General features: G+C 32.5%; 1 protein-coding gene across 3 annotated transcripts; it reads left to right on the top strand.

Annotated features, from left to right (window-relative positions):
- The first annotated feature begins 68 nt into the window (after window positions 1–68).
- LOC148628419 (uncharacterized) lies at window positions 69–25,786 on the top strand. Of its 3 annotated transcripts, XM_088587275.1 has the most exons (8): window positions 69–208; window positions 322–403; window positions 6,478–6,633; window positions 8,194–8,287; window positions 12,479–12,516; window positions 13,476–13,852; window positions 18,233–18,974; window positions 24,827–25,786. In XM_088587275.1, the coding sequence occupies exons 1-7, from the start codon at window positions 172–174 to the stop codon at window positions 18,949–18,951; spliced, it is 1,503 nt and encodes a 500-aa protein (XP_088443401.1). In that variant the 5' UTR covers window positions 69–171; the 3' UTR covers window positions 18,952–18,974; window positions 24,827–25,786. The 3 variants fall into 3 exon arrangements, with proteins under 3 accessions (XP_088443401.1, XP_088443392.1, XP_088443411.1); XM_088587266.1 differs by lacking the exon at window positions 24,827–25,786 and having other exon boundaries at window positions 18,233–23,554; XM_088587285.1 differs by lacking the exons at window positions 6,478–6,633; window positions 24,827–25,786 and having other exon boundaries at window positions 18,233–23,554.
- Window positions 25,787–26,225: the final 439 nt, after the last annotated feature.

Raw genomic sequence — 26,225 nt, 5'->3', positions numbered from 1 at the left:
ATTTTTTTCCTAAAATTTATTCCAACTTTGACTAAAATATTAGATTGCATTTGGTTGATCTAACATGTGTAATCTTTTTTCCCAAAAGAATTGAAACCCGTCACCCCTACATTGAAATGGGATAACTGACGTCACTTCCGTGCCGCCATCAGTTGACCTCCACAGAGAAACATGGACAACAAAGAGGATATTTTAGACGCTTTGAATGGTATACAAACACTTTTCAGTAGAAATTCTGATGAATTCAGTATAAAGAGTATATAAATTCTTTTTCTTAGCGTTCACGTAATTCATTAATATGTAGCCTTGTTCTTCGTTTAGAATTTGAAAAGAAGCCATCACCAGAAATCCCTCAAGTTTTGGAACAATACCTGCAGCATGTAGCGAAAACAGGAAAAACTTTGTAAGTTTCTAAGGCTAGTTTGGTGTTCAGTTATATATGTTCGTAGATTCTAGTTATGCCATGTACTTTTTGTTAAAAACTATGATTTCAATCTACCCTCTTTTTCACGCCATGGTACTCCTACCTATACTTGGCGTCACATAAATAACATACTGTTAAAATTTGAATAAAAATATTTTCTGCGACTTTATTGACACCTACCGTCGTTTAAATTGTCTTAAATGACTTGCTCATTCGTTTAGCCAAACGGCTTCTCCCTAAAGATTGAATCGTTAAATTCCAGTCAGATTTTAATTCTCGGTGCCAATATTTACATTGTAAAAAGTCGGCCATGTTTACAGTGATCAGGTTGGTAGGAGATGTTGTTTACATTTAAATGGTTTGTCCAAAAACCGAAGAACCCAGAATGCATTTCGGCGTTATTTCGGATATCTCAGATTTATTTTACGCGAACAACGTACAATACCGAGAAGTTGATCAAGCAGACGATTGTCACCGGAGTTCGACGGGAACTTACGAACTTCGTTTGTAAACAAGTCGTCCTGTAAAAACCAACATGGCGGATATTAGTATGGGATTTTCCCGTAAGGATTTGTTACGCATGATTTAAGCTAATAAGCGACTTCTTGGGAGAAGCTGTTTGGCTAAACGAATGAGCAAGTCATTTAAGACAATTTAAAGGACGGTTGGTGTCAATAAAGTCGTAGAAAATATTTTTATTCAAATTTTAACAGTATGTTATTTATGTGACGCCGAGTATAGTACTATACCAAGTTTCCCACTGTAATGTATCATGGACTTGCTAGAACAAGAGAATGGAACAACACACATATTCCACTTTATAAAATACTGACAGACATGTCAGTTACATACAGGGTTCTCAATAGGTGGCGGTGATTTCACCGTCTACTTTGTCTTTGACATTGCGCCGGCTATTTTGTTGCTAAAAAAAAATAAATTGAAGGAAAAAAATGTTAGGTTATTTCACGTTTCATACATAAAAAATTGCATCAGAAACCTTTGATCGTGGCGTTTATTGTAATGCAGATTAGTTTCCTTGATAACTTCATTTTTTTTTTTTTTGTCGTGTTCAGCAGTACAAATAAATCCAAGGACCGTCCTAGGGGGCGACTGAGGCGATATAGTCACTTTTTGGTTTCAGACTTTGCCGTATGTTACCACAAAAGAGAAGTTGAAGTCACTGATAAAATCCGACACATCCCCCTTTCATTTTTAAAAACCTACCAGGAAAATCCAGTAGAGCATCAGTTATTGTTTTATTGTGTTTTCACAGCTGAAATGAGACGATTCACAGCAGGTCACTACACATGATTCCACCCTGCTTCTAACACTCATCTGATTTCCCATCATGTACTTTACGCTGACATTTATAAAAATGAATATATACACAACACACCTGTAATTATGATGTCGAAGTTCTTGAAAAAAAATTTGACACTGAAATTGATAAAGTATTACACTTAATACCATAAATATATTAATATATGACTGTTATAAATGTTACTGCTAAGTGTACACATGTCAACATCGAAGGATCTGACTGTGTAACATCAGTTGATCGGAAGTCACCCAGAAGTGACCGTAAACATAATAAACCATAAATTAATTATCCTGTGTTTTAGTTTACATATAAATACTTACTAAAAATTAAAATTTATCATTGATCAAATGAACATTGTTCACTGAAGATAACCTCAGATCTATTATGCCATAATATATAGACAACATCGTGAACAATTCGAAAGATCATTTTCAAGAGAGTGGTTTGATAGAAAAAATGTAAGTATTGTAGCTTCTTCACATTACTTCTGCTCACAAAAAAGGAGAGTTGGCAACATTTTGAAACCAAAGTGTTACTGTTTTAGCTGATCATTTTGCCATCCAAGGAATTGACAAAGAACAAGTGCCTATGGAATATCGACAATACAAAAGGCTTGTTACAGGTTCTTTTCAAACTTTCTCCATTAGTGAAATTTGTGAAAAACTTAGCATGAATTTATGAAGATATTATACCAAATATTGTAAAATTTGTTCAGTGCTGCACACTTCTACCAGTAAATAGTGCAGCATGTGAAAGAGGATTCTCTACCTAAAATTGAATCAAGTCAAGGTTGAAAACCATTTAAACAATAGTTCAGTGAATGACTTGATGAGAATTTCAGAGGATGGTCCTTCAATGAAAAACTTGGACTTTGCCAAGGCCTTGAAAATTTATCAGGAAGAATGAAAAAAAAAAGAAAAGGCTATATGATTCTAAAATTATTGAACTAATGAACTGTGGTGCATGTGTAAACGATAAGTTTTTAGACATTAGATTGACTAGATGTGAAATTTTATAATGATTTAATGTTTATTAATTGAAAAAAAAATCACATACATTAGTTAATGATCTTATACCTTTTTGTCTTTTTGCATAGTCTTAGAAAGATGAAGTTGTTCAAAAAAGGAATGTCATTATATGATAACATCATTCAAAATTTTAATTTAACTAATGAAACCTTCACACATTGAGAAGTCTCCCTGAATTTTGTGTCTAGGATGGTCCCTGTTAATCATGTTTAATTTGGCGCTTTTGTAGTGGACATGATCCTTTTTTTCAAACGCTGTACTGATTCCTTATGAGGGAAGTTTTAGAATCAATTCAACATTTCCAGTCATCTTTGTCCAAAGCATGTCACAGTGCAAGTGCAGAAAAAAATCATCTTATTTTACTAAAAAAGTGATAGATGGTGTACACAATTACAAGGGCTATCCCAGAAATGTCTGTACAGTGGGGGGGAAGGCACTTAAGTTATAAAAAATTTGCATTGTGGCCTCATATTTTTCAAAGAAAAGGCTAAGAGAAAAATCAATTAAAAAATGTCTTTCCCTCATGCATACAATCAAATCTGGAATAGCTTAGTGATATAAACAACATGCAAAGCATACCATGTCATGTAAATCTGAAAAAAATCACCTAGCTCTCCCTCCTCGCGCAATCGGCGCTTGGTTCGGGCCTGAGGGCCCTCAATGGTGCCAACTACTTAAAAACTTATTGAGAACCCTGTACATATGGTAGTTCTATAACATAAAACTACACATTTCATGTTTTCATCGGATATTTTCATTTTTTGTTTATAGTCAAAATGTGAGGTTTTATCATTGGACCTAAATTTCAAGGTGTAAAAGTTAACTTTAAATGCAGACATATTAAGAATAATTACTCAACAAAACTATATAATTACAAGAATTTACTCCAACAAACCTTATTGGAAAGATAATATTCCCGAATGAAAACATGAAGTTGGATCTAGAAGCTGACATCTTGTTATGTATATAACGGTTGGCTGCATTTTCAGATTCATATGATGGAACAAATTTTTATCATTCAAAGGTTGAAAGTTGGGGTTTTTTTTCATTCCAAAAGCAATGATCACAAAAAATGATAAAAACTTTCATTTTTTAATTTTACTATATTACTTTCATACTCACCGCACGATTTTCAAATATATTTTATCTTTGACAAAATGATGTATGAATAAATTTTCATTGCTTGATTAAAAATCCTAAATATTTGCTGATCGCTATTGTGAAGTGTGCTTCTCAGGACTTATCGATTCTGGTGTTTATTGTTCCTTACATGTGCTGATTTAAGAGCAAATTTTGATGTTTTTTAATGGAATTTCTGCATCAGGTTAGAAATTTTACTTTACAGCCACATCTTTTAACTTCGTACTTCAATCATTCTTAAATATTTTTATTTGATATTATGTTATAGCTAGACAAAAACATCCCGCAGGTCAATTACCCCAGCAACATGGCATTCAATGATAAATCTTGCATTTTGACTGTAAACAAAAAATGAAAATATCCGATGAAAACATGAAAGGTAAACTTAAAATGCGTGATTTTATGTTGTAGAACTACATGTAATACATACAGCGTCGATCATTCAAACATCAGTTGCCAAAATGACTAGTGTTTCTCTTGAGAGCCCATAGCCAGCACTCCACAGTTTAGTTTAGTTTCGCACTTTTGGCTAGGGATGAAAAATGACATGAATGGAAACCGGTAGTTGCTATAGTGATTAAAAATGAAGAATCTATTGTTGATAAAACATTTTCTGAAAAAAGGGGACTTTTAAAAGTATTTTGCAATGTTTTATATATATTCAATGTTGAAGGGGCTTTTTTTCAATGACAATTTGACTTCATTGTGAAAGTGAAAGTAAGTCAATTTTTTACCATGCTAAATTTAATAAGTGGATTACAAAGTGAAATAGCTCAAAATCTAACTGGCGATGCCCATATGAGGAAGGGGTTTTTGAAGGGAAAAGTTTGAACAGTTTCAGGGATTGAAATAAAAATTTCAGATATTTTGCGGGAAATTTGATATTTTTAAACCTGATTTTATGAACTTTTTTGCAAATTTTCGCATATTTTTGCATGGTTTCTATGGTAACCCTATATGCTGTGGGTAATTTTTTTCCAGAAAATTTTTACTGCATCCTGAAGGCCTTGGCTTGAGCTATTTCTAGATATATAGATTTACAGATGCTTGACAATTTTTTAAAGTGATAAATGTTACAAAGCATCAGATTACAAGACCAAAATCAGGCAGTTCTACAATACTGTGGAGTGCTGGCATATGAAATTAATATGGAGTAGGCTTTGCCTATATCAAAGAGCACTGTGAGCCCTTCCATAGGTGTTTCTTCTTTGCAAGACTTGTAAAAATAGTAAAGGACATTTAAAACCCCTTTAGCACTAAGGAATGGGGGTCAGATGAGAACATTTGTTTCACAAGTGCAATATTTTAAATTTATATTTCAGCAGCAAGCAAAACAATATTTTCATTTGAAAATCTGCCTTATGAAATAATGGAGTGAATATATATTTTTTTCAATGAAGGAATAAAATATTTTTTCAAAGTCACAGCCCTTTCCCCTTTTTTCCTCTGCCTTTCAAAATGGACAATAACTTTGTAGCACTTTGCCATACTTCACAATTTTTTACCTCAAGAGCATCTCTAGCAAAATCTCTTTCAGTTTTAGAAGGTCAGATTAGTTTGTACAGATACCGCAAATGTTACAGTTATCCACAAATGGTGGGAATATTTTACACAAGTATATCATGTGATGTTAACAAAATTCAGATGCAACTGACAGCTGTAGATTCCAAAAAGAAAATGATTGGTCCAGAGTACGTGAAATTCGTTGGTCCTGTTGGTTCTGACCGTTCAAAAATTGGCTTGTCCAATGTTTTTATCATGAGTGACAGTCTGAGGACATTGTGATCTGGATCAGGCTTTTAGGTCATTTTTCAATTAAAACTTGAGATTGATATCTGTTTCATTCATGAAATGTATTGAGACCAATATGAAAAACTTGAAAATGACAACTTTTGTGATGACTTTCTCAGAGATGAGGTGACATGGAGTTCTCTTTTTCTGAATTATAGAGATTGAAAATAAACATTAAATTGAATGTACCACCTAGTTTTGTCCAGAAGAAAGGTTTCCTTACATTTTAATGCAGGTCATGAAGACAGCAGTAATCACAATCAGAGGTCAGATTTTCTGATTGGCCAAACAAAAATATAAAAAGTTATCACGACCAAATGATATTGAAAACCCTAAACAGATGTTGCTCATTACTATACTTTTCCAGTTTTTCCAAGCCATTCTTAAAGAGAAGATAAACTCAAAATACTTTATTCACCAATTATAATATTACCAGCTACAAACTGAATTATGGAATCATTTTCTTGATCAGCACTACATTTGTCTATAATCTCTTCAAAGCTGATACAAAATTTTAGATACTTGTGCAATGTACAATGTATAAAGAATTCAAAAAATACTGTCAAAGCAACAAAAATAAGAATTTTTTCTGTCGGACATTTCTAGTTCATCTGAATGTCGGATGAGTTTTCAATTCATTTTAACTTTGAAACATTTTTATTTATTTTTATTTTTTCTACATTCATGATCTGGAATTCTGAAGAGGTTACTGGTATTAGAATGATCTTGAAAACAACTTTCATATTAAATTGCATTCCTTTACTTTGATATAGGTTTCCATGGCTTAAACTAAAGAAACTATTTGTTACCAAGGTTGACACAGTGATGACCAAGTTTATGGAATCTAGTCCTACAGATTTAAACATAGAGTCTGTGAAATGTGAAGAACTGAGAGAACGGGTTCTAACTCTAATGGATGAGTTTCAAGGGTAAAAAAGACTACGGTGCATACAATCAAATGTCTTCTTAACAGGACAATTAGCAAAGGGATTTATACATTCTATTCAGCATTGATTAAAACAGCTATGGAATAATGGAATTTTAAGTCTCATTTTCATTTGTCCAGTTAATTACAAAAGGGAAGATTATCAAGTGATTCTCTTTTCATTCAGGGAAGATCAACTCTGAAGTTATTCATTTTAATTGCTGTAACTTATAGTATTAGTGAAAGAAAATTAATTCTGTGTATACATGTACACGTTGAAGAGTTCTGGACACCCTCTCTTTTTTTTAATGAAGCAATGTCATTTTTTCTGCAATTTATCATAGTAACACTGAACTTTTTATTGGTACATTTTTGCTTAAAGAGTTTTTTTGTTTTTTTATGTATGATTTTTATATCAGGTATTACCATGCCAAAAAAAACCTAGGTAATGGCATATATTTTTTGTTTGATTTGTCTTAATTATGCTTGGACAGCAGAGTTTTAAAGTCACTAGGGAAACAAGTTTTCTAGTCTTACTTGCCATTTGTCAAAATATTGAAATTTCTACTGGGAATACAGATGGTTTCAGTTTCATCTATTTTGGGATAAGTTTAAGATTAACTGTTTTTCTAGGCTACATTTGTATTTCAAGAAAAGTGCTTAAAAACACCGACATGACTGAGTTATAGAATATTCATAACGGGAATTGACTTGGTATCATAAAGGTCAACGTGCCACAGACATACCATGCCTTGCCTTGCAATTTTAAGCCAATACAGTGCAATCCCTAATAAGCAGTCACCGTTGGGGAATGGTAAAAGTGACCTCTCATGAGAGGGGACCTTTTAAAAGAGGTTTAGTCAAATGTCTCAGTTTTCAGTACAAAGTGAAAAGTTTAATAGATATGCATGCATGTGTCTGCATTGTATGTATATTGTTAAGCAAAAGAAAGGAAGTTCTTGTTGTAGCATGATGCCATACAATTAGGCATTATTTTCTGACTTGACTGAGTGATGATGTGTCTTTTATTTAAATATTTATTTCCTACATGTGTCAGTGAGTACATTTCCACACCTTTGAGCAATTCCTTTAACGTTTCTTGTGTATTTGTTTTTATTAGCTAAATCAATCAGGTCAACCAATAGATAAATCATTGACCCCTTAAAGCAAACTCATTCAAGCACCTGTAATACTGTTCATAATTCTCTTGTCATTTACGGTGAAAAAATTATAAATTCAAATCAATTTCCTAAGGTAGACACAAAAAAGTATTTACTAACAAAAAGTTGGTTTTTTTTACATGTAAACAGGTGACTGCTGTTTACCTTATAGAGGTGATGGCTGAATGGAGTTGTATGGAATATGTAGGGAAAACAATTTGGCTGGATCGAAAGTGGCCATTCAATGAAGGTGACCGCTAGTTTGAGGTGACCATTAGGTCAGGTTCATTTGTATTTAAAATATTACAATAACATTTCATTTTTGGAACTTCAATTCCAGATAGGCTGAACCATACTTATAATAATGTACAATTCACGTTAACTATCTAATTTTTCCCTTCCAGGGCACCATTCACTGTACAGAGAATTTGTGAGTTAATTTTGGAACCAAGAAGACATTATAAAAGATGTGATAAATTTTTAAGAGGAATGGAAAAGGTAGATGCAGTATAATTAGGGGCTGAGATGTAAATAAAAACCCAGTACTCAGGGCTCAAGCTACTTGAGAAAAAACAGGGAGAAGTGACTTCTCTTTTCAGGGAGACATTAGGGAGAAGTGGGGATTGGTCAGGGAGAAGTGAATATGTACATGCATAGTTCACCATTGATTTTTCTAGGGCTCATCATTTTCATCAATGAAACTTACACTAATCAGGCACATGGAGTAAATGTCGATCTATGACCACTCAAGTGTGAAAGTTCAATTGCTGCTTGGAAAATTCCTTTACTTCTCATTAACTTCGTATCAAAATGACATAAAAAGTAATTTTATCATTTATTTTTGTACATCAGACTTAGGTGTAGACCTAATGTGAGTAATTTTATCACTACCCAGGTGTCACTACATTTTGTAGTTGCATGTCAGCAATATTTACGATCTTGAAAATATCATTTATGCTATCAATGAATTCCTCAGGGACCAATACTAAATATAACAGAAAAATAATGACAAAAATTTGTCATTAACTCTGTCCGGTTTCCAAAAGCGCAGTTAAAAGTTGTGCTAAAAATAGAATCTCATGAGGCAACAATAGGGAAATATCTATTTGAAATATTTATATCTGTCCAATGTAGCACTGGTGCATGTTAAGGCAGTTCTATATCTACACTGTACTGGATCTATTTTTGTGTACAAAGGGTGACAATGCAGAAAACAGCATTTTTTTAAATATGAAATACATTTAAAACTATGCCAGGGAAGTATGCCCCTGATTAATGTATAAGAGTATAAAGGGATTTCTATTTTTGATGATTCTTAAAAGCTTGGGTGTCTTTTTTTTAATTAAGTCTCAGGCATTCTATTTGGATTCTCTGGAAAACGTGCTTGCATGATAGTGAAAAAAAATTGTGTGCTTTATTCATATGCAATGTATATGAGTTATAACTGACATTTATACACAAAATATATGAAGCACTAGGGTCAACACACATGTGGCCATTGTTAAAAGTGTGAAAAGCTGCACAAAATTTGGTGTTTTCCAGCCTTTGTAACACGTTTCCCAATCTCAGCCAGGTTTGAAGGGCATATATGACTGTATATGTTCAGATTATTACCATAAACCAATCAAATCAACTACAAAACACATTAAAGAGCTGGAGAAACAACATAAAATTGTCCTTATGTAGACTTGGTTTTTGAGGCTAAATTTTGCCCGTACTGAACGAAGTTCTTTGCCTGTTTCGTAACAAAATATAAACGATAAACATGAGTTATCATAAGCTTGAGTGAAGAATGCTCATTCTGTATCCTGTCTTTTCACCTGAAAAGCTGATCAAAATCCTTGCTTGTAACCGAAAATTTGTAAGATGTCAAAGATTTTTACGATTTGCCATTTTTTGTTTGAATTGTGATGGAAAGAGAAATAACTGTGGTCAAAATTTCACTAAAAGGCAGAGTACAGTCCCAATCATGGGCGATGTCTGAAAATTAGAGGGCGACCTCACTTTGCTTTTGGTGTTGTCCGAGGGCAAAGTGAGCAAACCTAGGGTGACTTTTTCACCCAAATTCCCCAGTAGCGTGAGCCCTGAGTACTATGCAGATAGACATTTCTTTTATGCAAAACTTATATGCACAAAATATTTGAAATGAAAAGTCTGGAAAAAAATAGAGAGGGAGCATCCTTCCATGTCAAAAATAATTGTACCAAAAGTTATCAAAATCATTTAAAGAGTAATGAGTTCTTATTGATGTGGACAGACAGCAGTATACCACAATATTTGTTTGTCAAAAGATGTGTTTATACATTGTATAAACTGTCCCATTTACCCATTAGTCTATGTTTTATTTTTCCTTGGAGAACTAAAGAAGTAGTCAAGGACTTCTCTTTTTTATGCACCATACTGTACTGTAGGACCAAATGTTGGTGTCTTGATTCACTTTTTTATCTCTGTGTGACTTAGTGACTGTTTGAAGAGCTGAATATTCCAAATGATTGTGCTTTGCAGCCAGTTTTGATAGCTGCAAGAACTAGGATGACAAATCTTGAATTTGAAATGAACACTATTTTGTATTGAAGTAACAGGGTTCAAAATAAGCGGTAGTCTACTTGACCAAGGAAAGTGAAATCTGCTCAGGGCTAGTCAAGATCATGGCTAGGTTGTTTGACAAACAAATTTATTTGTTTACATACTGTTTATTTTTCAATGCCTATCCAAATGTTGACATCTTTTTTTCCGATCACCCTTTTTCTCAGTTAATTTCATTGGTCAAATCATACAAATAGGGCAATGGGTTAACAAATTTTTAAACCATTTTAAAATTCCTTTGCTGAGATTTCCACAACAACTTGAAATACTAGTTGATAAAATGTTCATTCCTATTGGCAAGTGGCAAGAAATGGGCTAATCAGAATGTGTTTGCAAACTACCTATGTAGTGTATCGAATCTGCCAAACTTTGTCAAAAATGGAGAAATATCTCTCTTTCGTGCAGCTGGCAAAAAAATCGAAGAAACCAAAGTAGATGGGATTGAAATATTTGGGACAAAACAAATAGAGCAAATTTGCTTTTGAGACAGCAGTTGCCTAGAATGATGGATTGAAATGGAAATGAAAATTATCAACGTTCATTTATAGGCTAAATCTAAATATCTTCTACAGCATACTTGCTGTGCTTATTATACCCACGCAAACAAAGTTCAGAGGATATATAGATTTCACCTTGTCTGTCTGTTCAGCTGTCCAAACTATTTTCTAAGCAGCTTGCAGCATTGTCATGAAACTTTGTTGGGTGTAATATAACCAAATAGAGATATGCATACTGTCAGGAAATTGTAGTTGGACAAAAGTTGTAGAAATAATGACAGTTGGACTATGCATTTTTCAGCAAAACTTGGTCTAATACATTGTCCACAATCCAGGGGTCGCGCTGGGCTTCGCCAATGTCGCAATTTGCAATTTTTTATTTGATCTGGCGACAAAAATAACCAATTGGCGATTTTCTTGGGGCCTAAGTTTTGTATAATAAAACTGACAGGAAGTTATCAGCAAGGGATATTTTCTCTAATTATCAAATTATGTTGGCACCTGGTCAGAGTTAACTGACCATGACCAATTTACGACTGAAGGCAATTAACGGTAATTAGACCAGACGACCGTGACTGACAATATCCTCATGGGAGGTGTCAATCAAATGTAAATATATTATTGAGCCAATCAAAACTCTCATCATCTGGTCAAAGGTAAACACATATGGCCATGTGCACGTGGCTACATACAAGCTTCACAGCCCTGTCTAACCATGTGATACATTCAGAAAAAGACTTACCTAATAACAGAATAAATTAAATCCAATAAACAACGATTATCCCATCAGGAAGTGTCTAAACACTTAGAAATTAAAGAATTGATGAAAGAAAATGGATGGCATTTGTTTACACTTTTGCCATGTGACTTTTTGGCGGAAAAATTGGTAAACAAATAGAATGGGGATTCCCAAAATCTAATTAAGGAAATACTATTCCGATACCAAGATAATTAAACAGGGACACAATTAATGGTCCATGTTACAAAATTAGTTTGTTAGAAATTTTATCACGAAAAAAAATAAGAATCTAGTTTTTTAAATTAAAAAGAAATCAAATTATATTGTATGATAAATTAGACCTTGAAGGACAAAGGTGAAAATGCTTTAAAATCAGGGACTAAGTGAGAAAAGTGATAAAGTCCTTGATAGAAATAAAATACCTGTTTCTGGAGTAGTACTTCATTATTTTATGCATATGAAAGTGACAGACTAGAGCTAAAAACCTTTTTCATTCATGCATCAAGAATGAATCTTGTGTACATGTATGTCATGAATGGAGAGGTTATTTTGACGAATACTGTCATATTGTTAAAAAAAAGTATAATTTTTTTAGTCATCCGCCATAAAAGTCATGTCTAATATGAATCGTACATATATGTCCACATTGGCCCCAAATGGACAGGGTTCAGCATGTGTAAAAAGGAATTGATGACAACTGATTCAAACAAATAAGGGATGGTAGTTTTCTTCCATAAGAAACCTTGACAAAAACAAACAATGTAGACAAGATGAAAACACACAGAAAACTTAATCCAACCTAAAAACCATGGGAGCAAGTACAACTTATACAGTTCATAATTTACTATTATAAATATTATATTGTAGACTATGTCAGTGGTCACTACAGTTGATCCATTCGGGAGGTAAGATCATGTAGTACGCAGATCTTAACATTACAGACAAGTATCCTAATTTTCACTTGGTCTGTGTTCTCAAGAAAGAATAAAAAAGATAACAGGAACTGACTGTCAGCCATGTCTTTTATATGTAAGGGTTCTGAATTATGAATGGATCAGAAATGTTCTGTCATAAATTATTCAGAAGTGCTTACTTGAACTTTTAATACAGGTGCACAGCAATTGTTTTAGGAAGGCTTGTCTAGACAGCATCTAAAACAAAGTTGTTGTTTGAGTACAAAGTGCTTCACAATCAAATTTTATACTAAATTATGTTACAAGCAAGAAGAAAATTTTATAAACCAACACTTCATTTTTACAAGCTTAGCTATGATGCAGAGCAAGAATGATGCTTTCTTAATGATTGAACAGAGCTTTGCAAATTTCAATCTGAAACTCGATACAGAAAAGATTCATAGACATGAAATACAGTTATTTACATCTTACAAGAATTTATATTTTGAGAAAAGGTATTTTTGTATCTTAAATAGTAAAAAAGCCGAAAAAAATCTTTTACAGATTTTACAGAATTTGACAATGATGAGGCTGAATAAAAAATATATGTGGTTCTAGTCACCCGACACCCTAGTTTTTACTGACAACCCTAGACTTATTTTGCCAAAACAAAAAAGAAATAATGAAATGAAAACCAATCGACCATAATTTTCTATTTACTTCTGTTTTTTGTTGTTGTTTGTTTTAATCTTTTTTTTAATTACCATTACTTGGTCCAGTCATCACTTTAACAGGAGGATTAATTAAGAATTTGAAACTCAGAATTTGGGTTCAAATTGAAGTTAAAGGAGGTTTCAATGAAAATGACAACTACATCTGAGGAGTGAACGTAAAAAAAAATTTAATCCATTTTTCAGAACCACACATTTTACTTGGCCTCACATAATTTTTGATTCATGTATATGTTTTAGGAAAATAATTTCTGAATCCCAAGCAATGGTAAATGGACTGGATTCTAATGGGTTCAGTGAAGGATTGTCTAAGCCAAATCCATTCTCAACTTTTCCTACCCCTACCCAATCAGCATGGACTGCTAACATAGACAAATGGTTTGGAAGCTCAGATCAGACAAAAACAGCCTCCTATGATAGCACTGCCCTTTCAGGTGAAGAAGATGAGGAGGATGTTGAGGAAGATGAAAACTTGACAGAACAGCTACTCACAGAGAATGATGAAGAATATGGTGTTGGTACCTCTGTTGATGAACAGAAGCCAAGCACTAGTGGAATTGCCAATCAGAATAAAACAGATAACTCTGAACCCATCTCAAATGACCAGGAACAGAATGGTACTTAGTTACTATTTCGGTCCTTCACTGATTGGAGGCTGATTGTTATAATACTAATTTGACAGTTTTAATTACCTCAAGAGATCAAATCCCATTGTTACTAATAGTATTCAAAATTTCACTAACAATTCTGGTAAATACCTTTGGCTATTCCATTTTAATAAGGTCAGAACTTTTTTTTGGATTTTCAGCTCACCTGACCATGGGCCATTTGAGCTTTTGCCATCACTTTGCATCTGTCATCATTGTTAACAATTTTTCCAAACTCTTCTCCTCTGAAACTGCTAGACCAATCAGAACCAAACTTTGTATAAATGTTCCTTTGGGTATTCTACATATCACTGATGTGGCAGTTTTTTATCCCTAAAAAAATATGGTCCCTGTTACTAAAAATAGAACATAGGGGTCAGACAAGTTTTTCACATATATCTTAACTATTAGGTTAAGCCATATTCTGACATCAGATAAAAGTGTCCAGCATGATGTGATCTATCTCTGGTCAATTTTTTTTTAATTTCAGTTTAGCCATGTTTGAGTTTGGTCCATTTTTGATGTTTTTTCCCTATTTTTAATGTTATTTCTTTCAAAAATCTCCTTTGAAACAGCAAGACCAATCAGAACCATATTCTGCATAGTGGGGATTTTTGATCCCTCTAAAAACATGGCTGCCATTACAAAAAATAAAACATAGGGAGCAGACAGTATTTTTTCGTATATATTCCCAAAATCACAAGGATTAGCCAAATTATGACATTGGCTCAAGTGTTCAGCATGATGAGATTTAACTGTAGTCAAATTTTCGTTTTAATCTGTAAAGCCGTAAGTAGGAGTCATCGTCCTTTTCCATTGTTTTATTTGCTCTTTTTAATGTTTTTCTTTCAAAGATCTTCTCTGACATTACTCAACCAATTGAAACCAAACTTAGTGGGAATATTCCTTAGGGTATTCTGCATAGATCTGATGTGTGGTTTAATCTGTCAAAAAAACCTGGCAGCTGGTACTAAAAATAGAACAAAGGGGTCAGTCACAAGTTTTGTCTCAAATATCTCCAAAATTGTTTTCCACATTCTTCCAGTTGCCAAAATGATCCTTATTATAAGGCCATCAAAAGTCTGTGTTGGATCAAAGTTGTCAGACAACTCTTTGTAAGAGTTATTGTCCTTGATAGGTGAAAATGACCTTTTTTATAGTTTTCAGTCAGTATCTTGAAAACTATGACAGATAGAAACTTTCAATTGCAGAAATGATCCTCATGATAAGGCCTACAGAAGTCTGTGGGGATCAGTGTTGCTGGACGACTTCTTAAGAGTTAATGCCCTTGAAATGTTTATAGCAGTTTTCAGCCAATATCTTGAAAAGCATACCAGATAGAAAGAAACTTTCAGTTAATGAAATGATCCTTATGATAGGACCTACCAAAGTCTTCTTGAGTCAAAATTGTCAAATTACTCCCTTGTTAGTGTTTTTGCCCTTGAAAGGCAAAAATTTAACAAGGTGAGCGATTCAGGCTCCTGGGACCCTCTTGTTTGACCCCACCATGCGTACAATTTTAATTAATTATTACCTTTCATTGTTAAGGCTAGCTATCTTAAAACAACCACACCTTAAATTTTAATAGAGACGTCTCCCAACCCAACCTTGACATTAATTCTGGAACAGCTCTAATCTTTAACTCACATTTTTAGCTCACCTGGCTGTCGTCATTGTTAACAATTTTTCAAAACTACTTGACCAATTGGAACCAAACTTGGTATGAATGTTCCTTTGGGTATCCTGCATAGAACTGATATAGGGATGTTTGATCCGTCAAAAAAAAATATGGCTGCCATTAAAAAAAAAAAACACAGGGGTCAGACAGTAGTTTTTCGCATATATCTCCAAAACAGTTAGGTTTAGCCGAACTCTGACATTGGGTAGAAGTGTTCAGCATGATGAGATCTATCTGCGGTCAAATTTTCATTTTAATCTATTAAGCAATGTTGAAGTTATTGCCTTTTTTAGCTCACCTGGCCAAAGGCCAAGTGAGTTTTTGCCATCACTTGGCGTTCGTCGTTGTCGTCGTCGTGGACAATTCAAAAAAAATCTTCTCCTCTGAAACTACTGGACTGACAGGTTTTAAACTTGGCATGATTGTTTTTTAGGGTGTTCTGCACAAAATGATCGTTGGGATTATTGATCCATGAAAAAACATGGCTGTTGTTACTAAAAATAGAATATAGGGGTCAGATTGCAGTTTTTTGTAAAAAAAAAACAAAAAAAAACTCAAAAACCGTTGCCTTCAGCAAATTTTTGGCATGGGTAATATTGTTTAGCATCATGAGATGGACCTATGCCAAAATTTTCAAAATGATTGGTCAACTGATGTAGAAGTTATGGCCCCTGAAACAGTTTTTTTTTGTATTTTCGCATGTCCAACTTTGAAAATCTTTTCAAAATCCATTGCACAGAATTCAATGAAAGTCGACATATATGTTCCTTAGGGTATCCCACACAAACTGACAAATGGGAATGTTGATTTGTGAATAAACATGGCCACCATGACTAAAAATAGAAGATAGGGGTCAGATGGCAGTTTTTTGCAAATAACTCAAAAACCGTTGCCTCTAGCAAATTTTTGGTATGGGTAAAATTGTTAAGCATCATGAGAAGGACCTACTCTAAAATTTTCAAAACCATTCATTGACTAATATAAGAGTTGCAACCCCTTAAACAGTTTGTTTGGTTTTTTTTTTGTTTTTTTTTCACATGTACAACTTTGAAAATCTTCTTCGCTAAAACCGTTTGAGATCATTGAAGGAAAATAAGCATAATAGTTCTTTAGTGTATTGTGCTCAAAATGACTGTTGTGATTTTTAATCCATGAATAGAAATGGCTGCCTATACTAAAAATGGAACTTGGGGTCTTAAGACAGGTTTTTGAAAAAAATTCAAAAATTGTTGCCTTTAGCAAAATTATGGTTCAGGTCATGAAAATGCTATGAAAAGCATTTTTTGCATTTGACAATTTAGTTGATTTTAACTTAGCCTGTCTCATTCCTCAAGTTTTTCAAATAAGCAAAGTGAGCGATTCAGGCTCTCTTGAGCCTCTAGTTCAGTGTTTTTTTGCTATTTTTAATGTTATTTCTTTCAAAACTCTTCTTCTCTGACACCACTTGACCAATTGAAACCAAACATACATTGAGTGTTTCTTGGAGTATCGTGCATAGAACTTATATGAGGATTTTTGATCCATTGAAAAACATTGCCGCCATTACTAAAAATAGAACATAGAGGTCAGACAGTAGTTTTTCACATTTATTTCCAAAACTGTTAGGTTTAGCCAAATTCTGAACGGGGTAAAAGTGTTCAGCATGATGAGATCTATCTGTGGTCAAAATTTGGTGAAAATCTGTTGACCTATGTTGGAGTTATTGCCCTTTTTGGACGTTTTTTGCTGGTTTTATTGTTATTATTTTTAAAAAAATCTTCTCCTCAGAAGCTACTTTACAGAATTCAATGAAAGTTGGTCAAATTTTGGTGAAAATTTGTAGACCCATGTTGGAGTTATTGCTCTTTTTAGATGTTTTTTTTCTGTTTATGATGTTATTATTTTAAAAAACTTTCCTCAGAAACTGCTCTACAGAATTTAATGAAAGTTGGCATTTTTGTTTTATAGGGTATCCGTAACAAAATGAACATTTGGATTTTTGATAGGTTAAAAAACATGGCTGCTGTTACTAAAAATAAAACATTGGGGGGGGGGTCAGACAGCAAATTTTTGCATTCATCTCCAAAACGGTTAGGTTTAACCAAATTCTGACTTAATTAAAGTATTTAGCATGATGAGATATATCTGTCGTTAAATTTTGGTGAAAATTTGTTGACCCATGTTGGAGTTATTGCCTTTTTTTGGACGTTTTTTGTGATGTTATTACTTTAAATAATCCGCTCCTCATAGACTATTCTGCAAAATTCAATGAAAGTTGAAAAATTGTCTGACAACTTCTTGTTAGAGTTATTGCCCTTAAAAGGCAAAAATTTAACCAGGTGAGCGATTCAGACTCCTGGGAGCCTCTTGCTTACATGAATTATCTAAAACTATTACTCGAACACATTGTGTGTAGATATGCACCTTTCGTTGTTTGTACTAGCAAATACATGTATGTAAGTTAATGCACTTAACTATTTTTGGGTGTTTTTGATAAAGATAGACTTTCCGATCCAGCATGTATTAAGGACATTGAATAGCTATTTCGTATTTTTTTTCTTTTTTGAGTATATTTCATTTTACAAATTACTTGGCACTTCTTTAAAACAATTTCCTTAAAAAATGGTAGTACATGTAATTCAAGGTCCAGACATAGAACATTTTTTGAAGGACTTCTGTTTATTTTTTTGCAGATAGTCCTATTTCATCTTCTACACCATTTATTAATGATACGCAAAGTGAAACAGCTGACAGTGCCCATCAGAAAAATGTGTCGGATTCCACAAGTGACACTTGTACTAGTGAGATATCAGAAAATGAAGTTCATAAAATTAATACACAATCAGACCAAGTTTTAGCTATATGTGAAAAAGCCCAAAATATTCTGGAAAGTGTAAATAAAGCATGTTCTGAGGCCGAGGAGACTGTTTGTATTGCCAAGAAAGTTATAGAGACAGATCAGCAAGTTATTTCTAAGGAAACAACTTCAGAAGAACAGGACAGTGATCAAAATGTATCACAGACTTCAGAATTGCCACAAGTTCAGTCAGATATAGATCAAACACAAGAACAGTCAAATGAAGAAACAGACTCAGAATCAAAGAATGATGTCATACAGACAGATAAATCGGAATCTGCACCATCTGAAGAAATAAATGTGTGTTCACAAGAACTTCCAACAAGTGATGGAAGTGTGGATGCTGGTGTAAGTGATGCAAAAAAACCTCGATTGTTGGAAAATTGTGAATCTATGGATGTAGATTCAAGTGTTTTATCAGATAGTTTAAATAATGCAGGAAGTGAACATCAAACAGATTCAATCACTGAAAATGAAAAAGAAGAACAATTGAGGTTGGAGGGTATAGCAGAGGTCAAAGGTTTAGATGAAGATACACCAATGGAACAAGACTAGTCATTTAGAAATTTTAAGACATGGTAATAACTTGTTTCTCAGGAAAGTGGTGGTTGTCTATGTATCATTTGTGTAATATATGTAAATACAATGTAGATTGTGTATTTTCTGTTTTACTGTCAGCCTCAGAAATGAATTATCTGAAAGATTTTTCATAACCTCTCAACTCTCATTCTTAATAGTTTTTCTTCAGTATCTTGTACACCATATGAAATATTTTTAACTTGTTATTCCATTTTGAAATATTTTTGATAGTAGTATGGTTGGTAACAAAGTGTTCATTGCCTTGTTTGCTCAAACAAGTTTAATTCTTTTATTAGTTACAAAAATTTTAAACAAAATGAGATTTGCATATTGATAGTTTCATTGATGGAAAGTTTTATGTTGTCAGTAATAATGGATTTAATTATGGTTAATGATTAGTAGCAATAAGAAATTTGATGGGATACATATGTAGATTTTCACAAAACTTTGTCAAGGACACCTTTTGGGACTTTGTAAGAATTTAATGCCTAGATAGTGCCTACATGTATATTTTTATAGATATCATTCAAACATTGGTCAATGATTTTAAAGTACCGTAGTAATAAATACTTAGATGGAATTGATTTACTTAGAAATCAGTGAAGGAGACTGTGAAAAAAAACATGCCTTGGGGTTGCCTGCATAGCACATCTATATTGATGGATTTCATTTTAACTTTATTGAATAATTTGTAGAAATAAAAACTTGGATAATATAGATTTCACAGATACCTATTAAGGGGGACCACTTTGTATTTAGGTATAGAGATTGAAGTTTTCCCGAACAGTACAACAGCATGTTCACTAAGGTTCTTTATGTTTTTTCTTTTTATAATGAAAGTTATTACTTTACTGCCTGTTTGGGATTGAGCTGAAGAAGACATTGAAAACAATTTAATTAATATAGTATGTTTTAGGGTTTATTGACTGCATAAAGCCCAGGAAAAAAGTTATAACCAAGTTTTTATAAATATATTAAGATCATTTGACACAGATTTGATTGACTTGTCTTCATATATCACTAGATCTATGGAGTCCGTAAATATGTTTATGGTTAAGTACATGTAGCTTGTCTGTGATGTTCTGTTCTTAGTGTACATTTTTCAACATGTGTCTAGATATGAATTATAAGATGTTTATACTATAAACTTGCATTGTATATGAAGTATCATGTTATAAAACATGATTTTGTATCACGAGATATATGATGCTTGTATTGTCACATCATACACGTTGCAAACATAATTTCTATCAATTTGAATATGTCTCTGAAATTTGAAGGGAGATAATGAAATAATGAGTGAAAAATCATCTTTGCACTTAATAAGTCTGTGTTTTCATCTTATGGTGTCAATAATAAAATTCATTTTGTTTACATACATGTATATATCGATTTCAAGACATTATTATTTTGAGTAGTATTTGAATGTTTATATTCTGTATCATTCATCCCAGTGCAGTATTCACTTACACATGCTTCATAAAAATGATCTCATTTAGTGCTAATGTATGACCAGTCGTGGTGCAAGTATTGTATATTTGGGAATGTTCACCAGCTTTATTCTCTTTCATAAAACTTACTCCGATGTATTTTATTTGAAACTATTGTTTTTCTGAAATAAAATCAGAGAAACAGTAAAGGCATCTTTTAAGACTAATGTTGTTGTCTACTCTCTGAATGAATATAATTATCTACATTGTACATTTTGTGTATTTCAGCACTCTTCTGTACATAATTCATTATCATGAGAAAAGATCTACACAACATAAAAATAAAATAATTGCTACCGCAAAGTTTAAAGGTGTATTTTGGATTAATAATGATAAAAATATAGTATGGGAAAAAATGGTATCTCAGTAATTGCATGTTTTATATTTTTTAAATACATTCAAAATTATATTGTTCATAAAATCTGCAATAAAATTTGTTGAACAATGTATGAAGAATGATATAAACTAATTTATTTGTTGAAAGAATTGTTACTATTATAGTTCTTTGTGATAGTAGTACATAGTTTCCATGTGTTATTTTCCTTATAATTTATAGCCATATTTTTCTTATTGGCCAGTGTTACGTTATTTATATTTATATATTTTTCACTCAACAAAAATTGAAAAGTGAAGATTCGATAGAGTTACAATGTTGAGATGTATATACATGTAATATCAACTGAACATTGACCTGACCCATTAAAATTAAGTAAATTTAATTGTTAACGAAATAATGATAACAAAATTCAATGTGACTTTCAAACTTTTAGAAGTAATTAATAAAATCAATATAGCAAAACTTTGAGGAAATGGTCTTTTACAGTATTATAGAATAAGACACTAATGAATTGCTTTGTTTTGTTTTGTTTTTGTTGTCTACCTGATTCTTTTCATAAATTAAAAACATCTTGTGTATTTTCACTTCTAAAAGAATAATTGATGAAGAAATCAGCTAATTTTCAACTTGCTACAGATTCTACAAGTGATTTTTCTTCCTTTTTTTTTTCAAAATTGCCCTTGCCTTTTATTTTTGGAAAGTATGCATCATTTTCTGGAAATCGGAAAACTTAAGGATTTGTAAAAAAAATCCTTAAGAGTAACTTATTGGATAGCATTATTGCTTAATGTACAAAATCTATACTTATTTGGGAAAATTTTACACCTTTTTGGAAAAAATTCAGGCCATTTTTTAAAAACAAATTGGGAAACTGTCTCAAGGGCTTATTAAATAAGACAGCCTTATTTCAGCAGTACATTATCACACAAAGCATTTTTAAAGAATATTTGATGTTGAAAGTGCAAGCTGAAGATGTAAGAACAAATGTAGAACTGATAAACAAAATATAACAGGTAAGGGATTTTATTCAAAGGTTTCAGAATTATGGTGGCATTAAGAAATGTTTTGCCTAAATCCAAAACGTATGTAAACTTGAAAATTCTTTAAAATTGAGTGAAGACTAATGAAAATAACATTTTTTATTTGACTAAAAAACATTTGGTGTCATCATTGTCAGTAGACACTTGGTTTTTTCATGCAATTATTTAAATATTAGTTGGTTGATCTTTGATAAATTTTATAACAAGGTTCCTAACCACAAATGGAAGGTTGGTTTGGGGAGGTATGGCTCCAACTGTTTGGGAATAAGGGGCCACAAACAAGCATATTAAAGAATATTTAATTACAGAACTCCAGTGAAAGTGTGTAGATGTCTATGATTAGCATTTTCCCGATGTTCAGAGAATAACTTTATTTTGTAAATGGATCTCTTTGACTTTGTACCACTAAGGGCTATACCAACAATGGACAGTTTGGGTTAATTTTGGGAGTTACTATTGTTTGTATGTAATAATAATATTTTTTTTTTTTTTTTTTTGAAATATTTAATAATGTCTGCATTATTCTTATGCTGATCTTCTTAAAATGTAAAAATATAAAAGAAAAAAAAACGTGTAGGGGCACAATAACTTGGACCTCTTGTAAATTGTACTTTTAGGTGCCATACAAGAAAAGGAAGTCTTAGATAGATTTTGAGGGTCATGACTTGAGCTGAATAAGAAATTGGGGGCAGTAACAAGCACTTTTTGGATGCGACCTTGAGTCAAAGGAAATGAACATCTTTGAAATTGTACCAAAAATTGCCATACCACCAAAGGAAGGTTAAAATTGATTTTAGAGATTGTAGAAATTAAGGGCTCAAAATGGGTCACTTAAATTCTGGGCAAATTCTTATCCTTTGTCAAATAGCTAATCTCAATCAAAATTTAAACCTGTGTCAAGTTTGAATGGTCATCCATACTTGCCTTAAATGTTCAGGGTTTGATATCAGCAGTCATATTAAGCTGTGTCCTTCTAAGCATTTTATTTCATTACCATTGAGGAAATAATTGTCATGATATGGGACAGGAAAAGATTGCCAATTTTAATATGCAAACTGCTCGAAAAATCACATGGATATTTCCACACTTGTATACAATGTACCTCATTTCATATCTACTTGTATGTTTTTTTTTTATATGTAAAAATCCTTTGGTGCAAATACTTTTATGAAAGAAATCTATTATTTTAATTGGTTATTACCCCAACCTAACATTACATAATACCAAGTATAAATTATTTTGCATATTTCTTGAGGTTCTTTGTGAATGTTGTATTTTTATATATATTTTTTTTTAAATAAAGGTTATAAATATTTAACTTTAATAGAATTTTTAAAAAATGTATCTGTCCAGTTTTATCTTTTATAAGGTCTTTGACCATATTCAATACTTCAGTTATTGAATTGTTATCTAAATTCAGAAATGTATCAAGCTTGAATGTAGTATCAATAATTACCTTATAAGGATTGACCACTGTGATCATATTAAGCTGTGCCCTACAAAGCATTTTATTTGAAATATTATTTTATTTTGCAACTCTCCCAGTCGTTGTTAGATAGATGAACACATTATAAGAAGAAAAAGTGATTCCTGAAAACAAAACAAAAAAACTGTAATTTTCTAAATTGTGTATGTATACTGTATTTGTGACAGTACATTTATCATCCGTAGATAATGAAATAATTGTTTCAAATAAATTATTTTATGAGATAGTTATATTCTTTATGATAAAACATTGAGGCATACGAAGGACTGTAGACCATTTGATTTCACTAGTGTTTCCTATTTTAACTTTCAGCTTACATGACTTCTCTCCCATAATAGAGTAATCTGTTCTTTATTGCAGTTTTCGTGTAAAGGCTAATAAGTGCAACAAATCTGAGAAACCTAATTCAATTGCATTTGAATACATTTATAATGCTGCAATAATGGGACACAATGAAGTTGCCTAATCTCTGATGAAATGGATTATTGCTGATCATTTCTAGAAGTCATACTTTCCTCACTAAGAAAATCCTACTTTAGCTGTGTGAGAATTCCTAATCACATTCATGGGTTTAGACAGAATGTGCGCTTACTCATGTAAAAATGTCACAATTAAATAAAGACTAAATGAACAATCATATCTTAACAATATTAGTTAGTGGGCTGAAATAACACCCGTGCACACACCCCAACTTGTCAACCAAAATATGATTTTTTGGTACCCTTATACCTCCCATTTACGAATCTTTTTGTCACCAAAAAACTAAAGCATTTTTGTATTTTTTGGCTACTTTTTATACCTCGTTGAGGCAAAAATCAATTTATTTTAAACATAAGCAAAATATACACCAGCTATGCAAGATTTAAGCACCCTGCTTTTCCCAATACAGCTACCAATTAATGGAGAAAACTTTAAATTTTTAGTCAAGAGTGAAACAATAAAGGCTATTGCAGATAGTATGTATAGATATATCAACGTAATAAAAATATATTAGTATGCCAGGAATAAACTTACAGAAATTTATTAAATGTTTACGTTAACTTACTTTAGTGAATTCGAGAATGTGATATTCTATAGTTCTATAATAATCCAAAATGTTTTTCAATAAATGTGTATTCGATTACATATTTTGCTTATGTTTGACATCAAGTCCCATTGCACATTCATTGTCCTCTTTTTAACGCCTAACCGGATTAATTGGTATAAAATATTCAATAAATTTTCTAAAAGTAGGCATGGTTTTGGGTATTTTTTCACACTGTATTCATTACAATGAAGATATTTCTCATGTATTTGTATATATTAATTGTGAGTTACAGACCACTAAAAGTGAAATTCTACTCTTGTTAAGGCTTGTAGAAACCATTTACATTACTGTTTATGCATGCCAGAATTGCACTGAAGTCGGGCTTCTTCATATGTATCTGTATTTTTTCTATTCTGTACGTTAGATAAATGAGCCATGATGTGGTTTTATTAGTTTAATTTTTTTCTACAGATCTACTACATGTCAAAGATGAACTTGCCAAAAAACCGTCCCCAAAGCCACCAAATAATCCGATTTTCTTTGAATTGGATAATGGAAATGTGCTATTACCAAAAGTGATTTTTAGAAACGACGAGCCGGAGGCGGAAGATAACCAAAGCAATGATTTAAATCATATCGATGAAGATGAAGAAGATTTGAATATTTCTAAAACACGGTATGACTGGAGAGTCACCGCCACTAGGTCTCTTTTAAATATCCTCTCTGACAAGAAGAAGGCTGCCATAAATGATTTTGTCACCAGTAGAAAACTGTGGTGTGAAGTCAGCAGAGAAATTGCCAAAACATCAAACAACACACCAACTTCAGTCCAGTGCAGGGAAAAAGATTACTCCTTGAAGAGAGGGTACAGAAAATACCTGATGGAAACAAAAAAAAACAGGAAATAAACGCCCAAAACCATTTTACTTTGAAATAGAAATGGAATACATTCTGAGGGATGACCCTTCTTTCAAACCCAGTGTTCTACGAAGTTCCTGCGGCACAAAGGAAATAAATAACAATGCTGAATGTGTTTCCGATCATAATGTAGATGAAGATGACGACAATGAAACAGATCATGGAAGTTTAGAAAGCTTTGCCTCAACTTCTGGTTCATCGAAAAAATCATTGAAGATTAAGAAACGTAAAACTTCCACAGACGAACTTAAAGACTATTTAGCAGAGAGGGATGAAAAATTTATGGCAGCCATGAAAGAGATGACGGAAAAGCAAAACAAGCTTTTGGAAAAATTGATTGAGAAACTTTGAAGACTTTGACCAAAACAGAGAATTGTTGACTTTTATGCCATATAATGTTATTTCTTTTATGATATGTTTTTCTCAATTTTTATTAACAGTGTTTGCTTTTTCAATATGTTACGTTTTAATAGTCATGAAAGAGTTGTTAGTGATACATTCAATTTCAGCATTTTATTTGATACACATGATATAACAAGATGTGATCATGTGAATTTAATTTTTTGTTTGTTTTCATTAAAGTTATAATTTCATATGAACATCTTTATTCATACAATCAGTCAATCAAGTATCAAAATTACAGAATTTGGTTCATTAATTGCTGTCTGAGGTGAATGCCTTGCAGCTGGTGTCCTCTTGCATATCCATTGTCAACATTGCACATATAATCGTCTTCAGTATCTGGTAAGTCAAATACATCATTCTCATAAAGACATAAATTTTGCAAAACACATGCAGCCATTACAGAGTCAACTAGTAATGCAATGTCTGATATGTCAAACCTCAGCAATCTCCTAAATCTACATTTCAGCATTCCAACTGCTCTCTCAATTACTTGCCGAGATTGGCTGTGTATTTTATTAAAACGTTTCTGCTGTTGTATAAGGTTACC

This window comes from Perna viridis, chromosome 1 (genome assembly GCF_037379345.1).
Source record: "Perna viridis isolate PV_CMFRI_1.1 ecotype Kerala chromosome 1, ASM3737934v1, whole genome shotgun sequence".
NCBI classification, from domain to species: Eukaryota; Metazoa; Mollusca; class Bivalvia; order Mytilida; family Mytilidae; genus Perna; species Perna viridis.
This window is presented reverse-complemented; position numbering and strand designations above follow the sequence as displayed.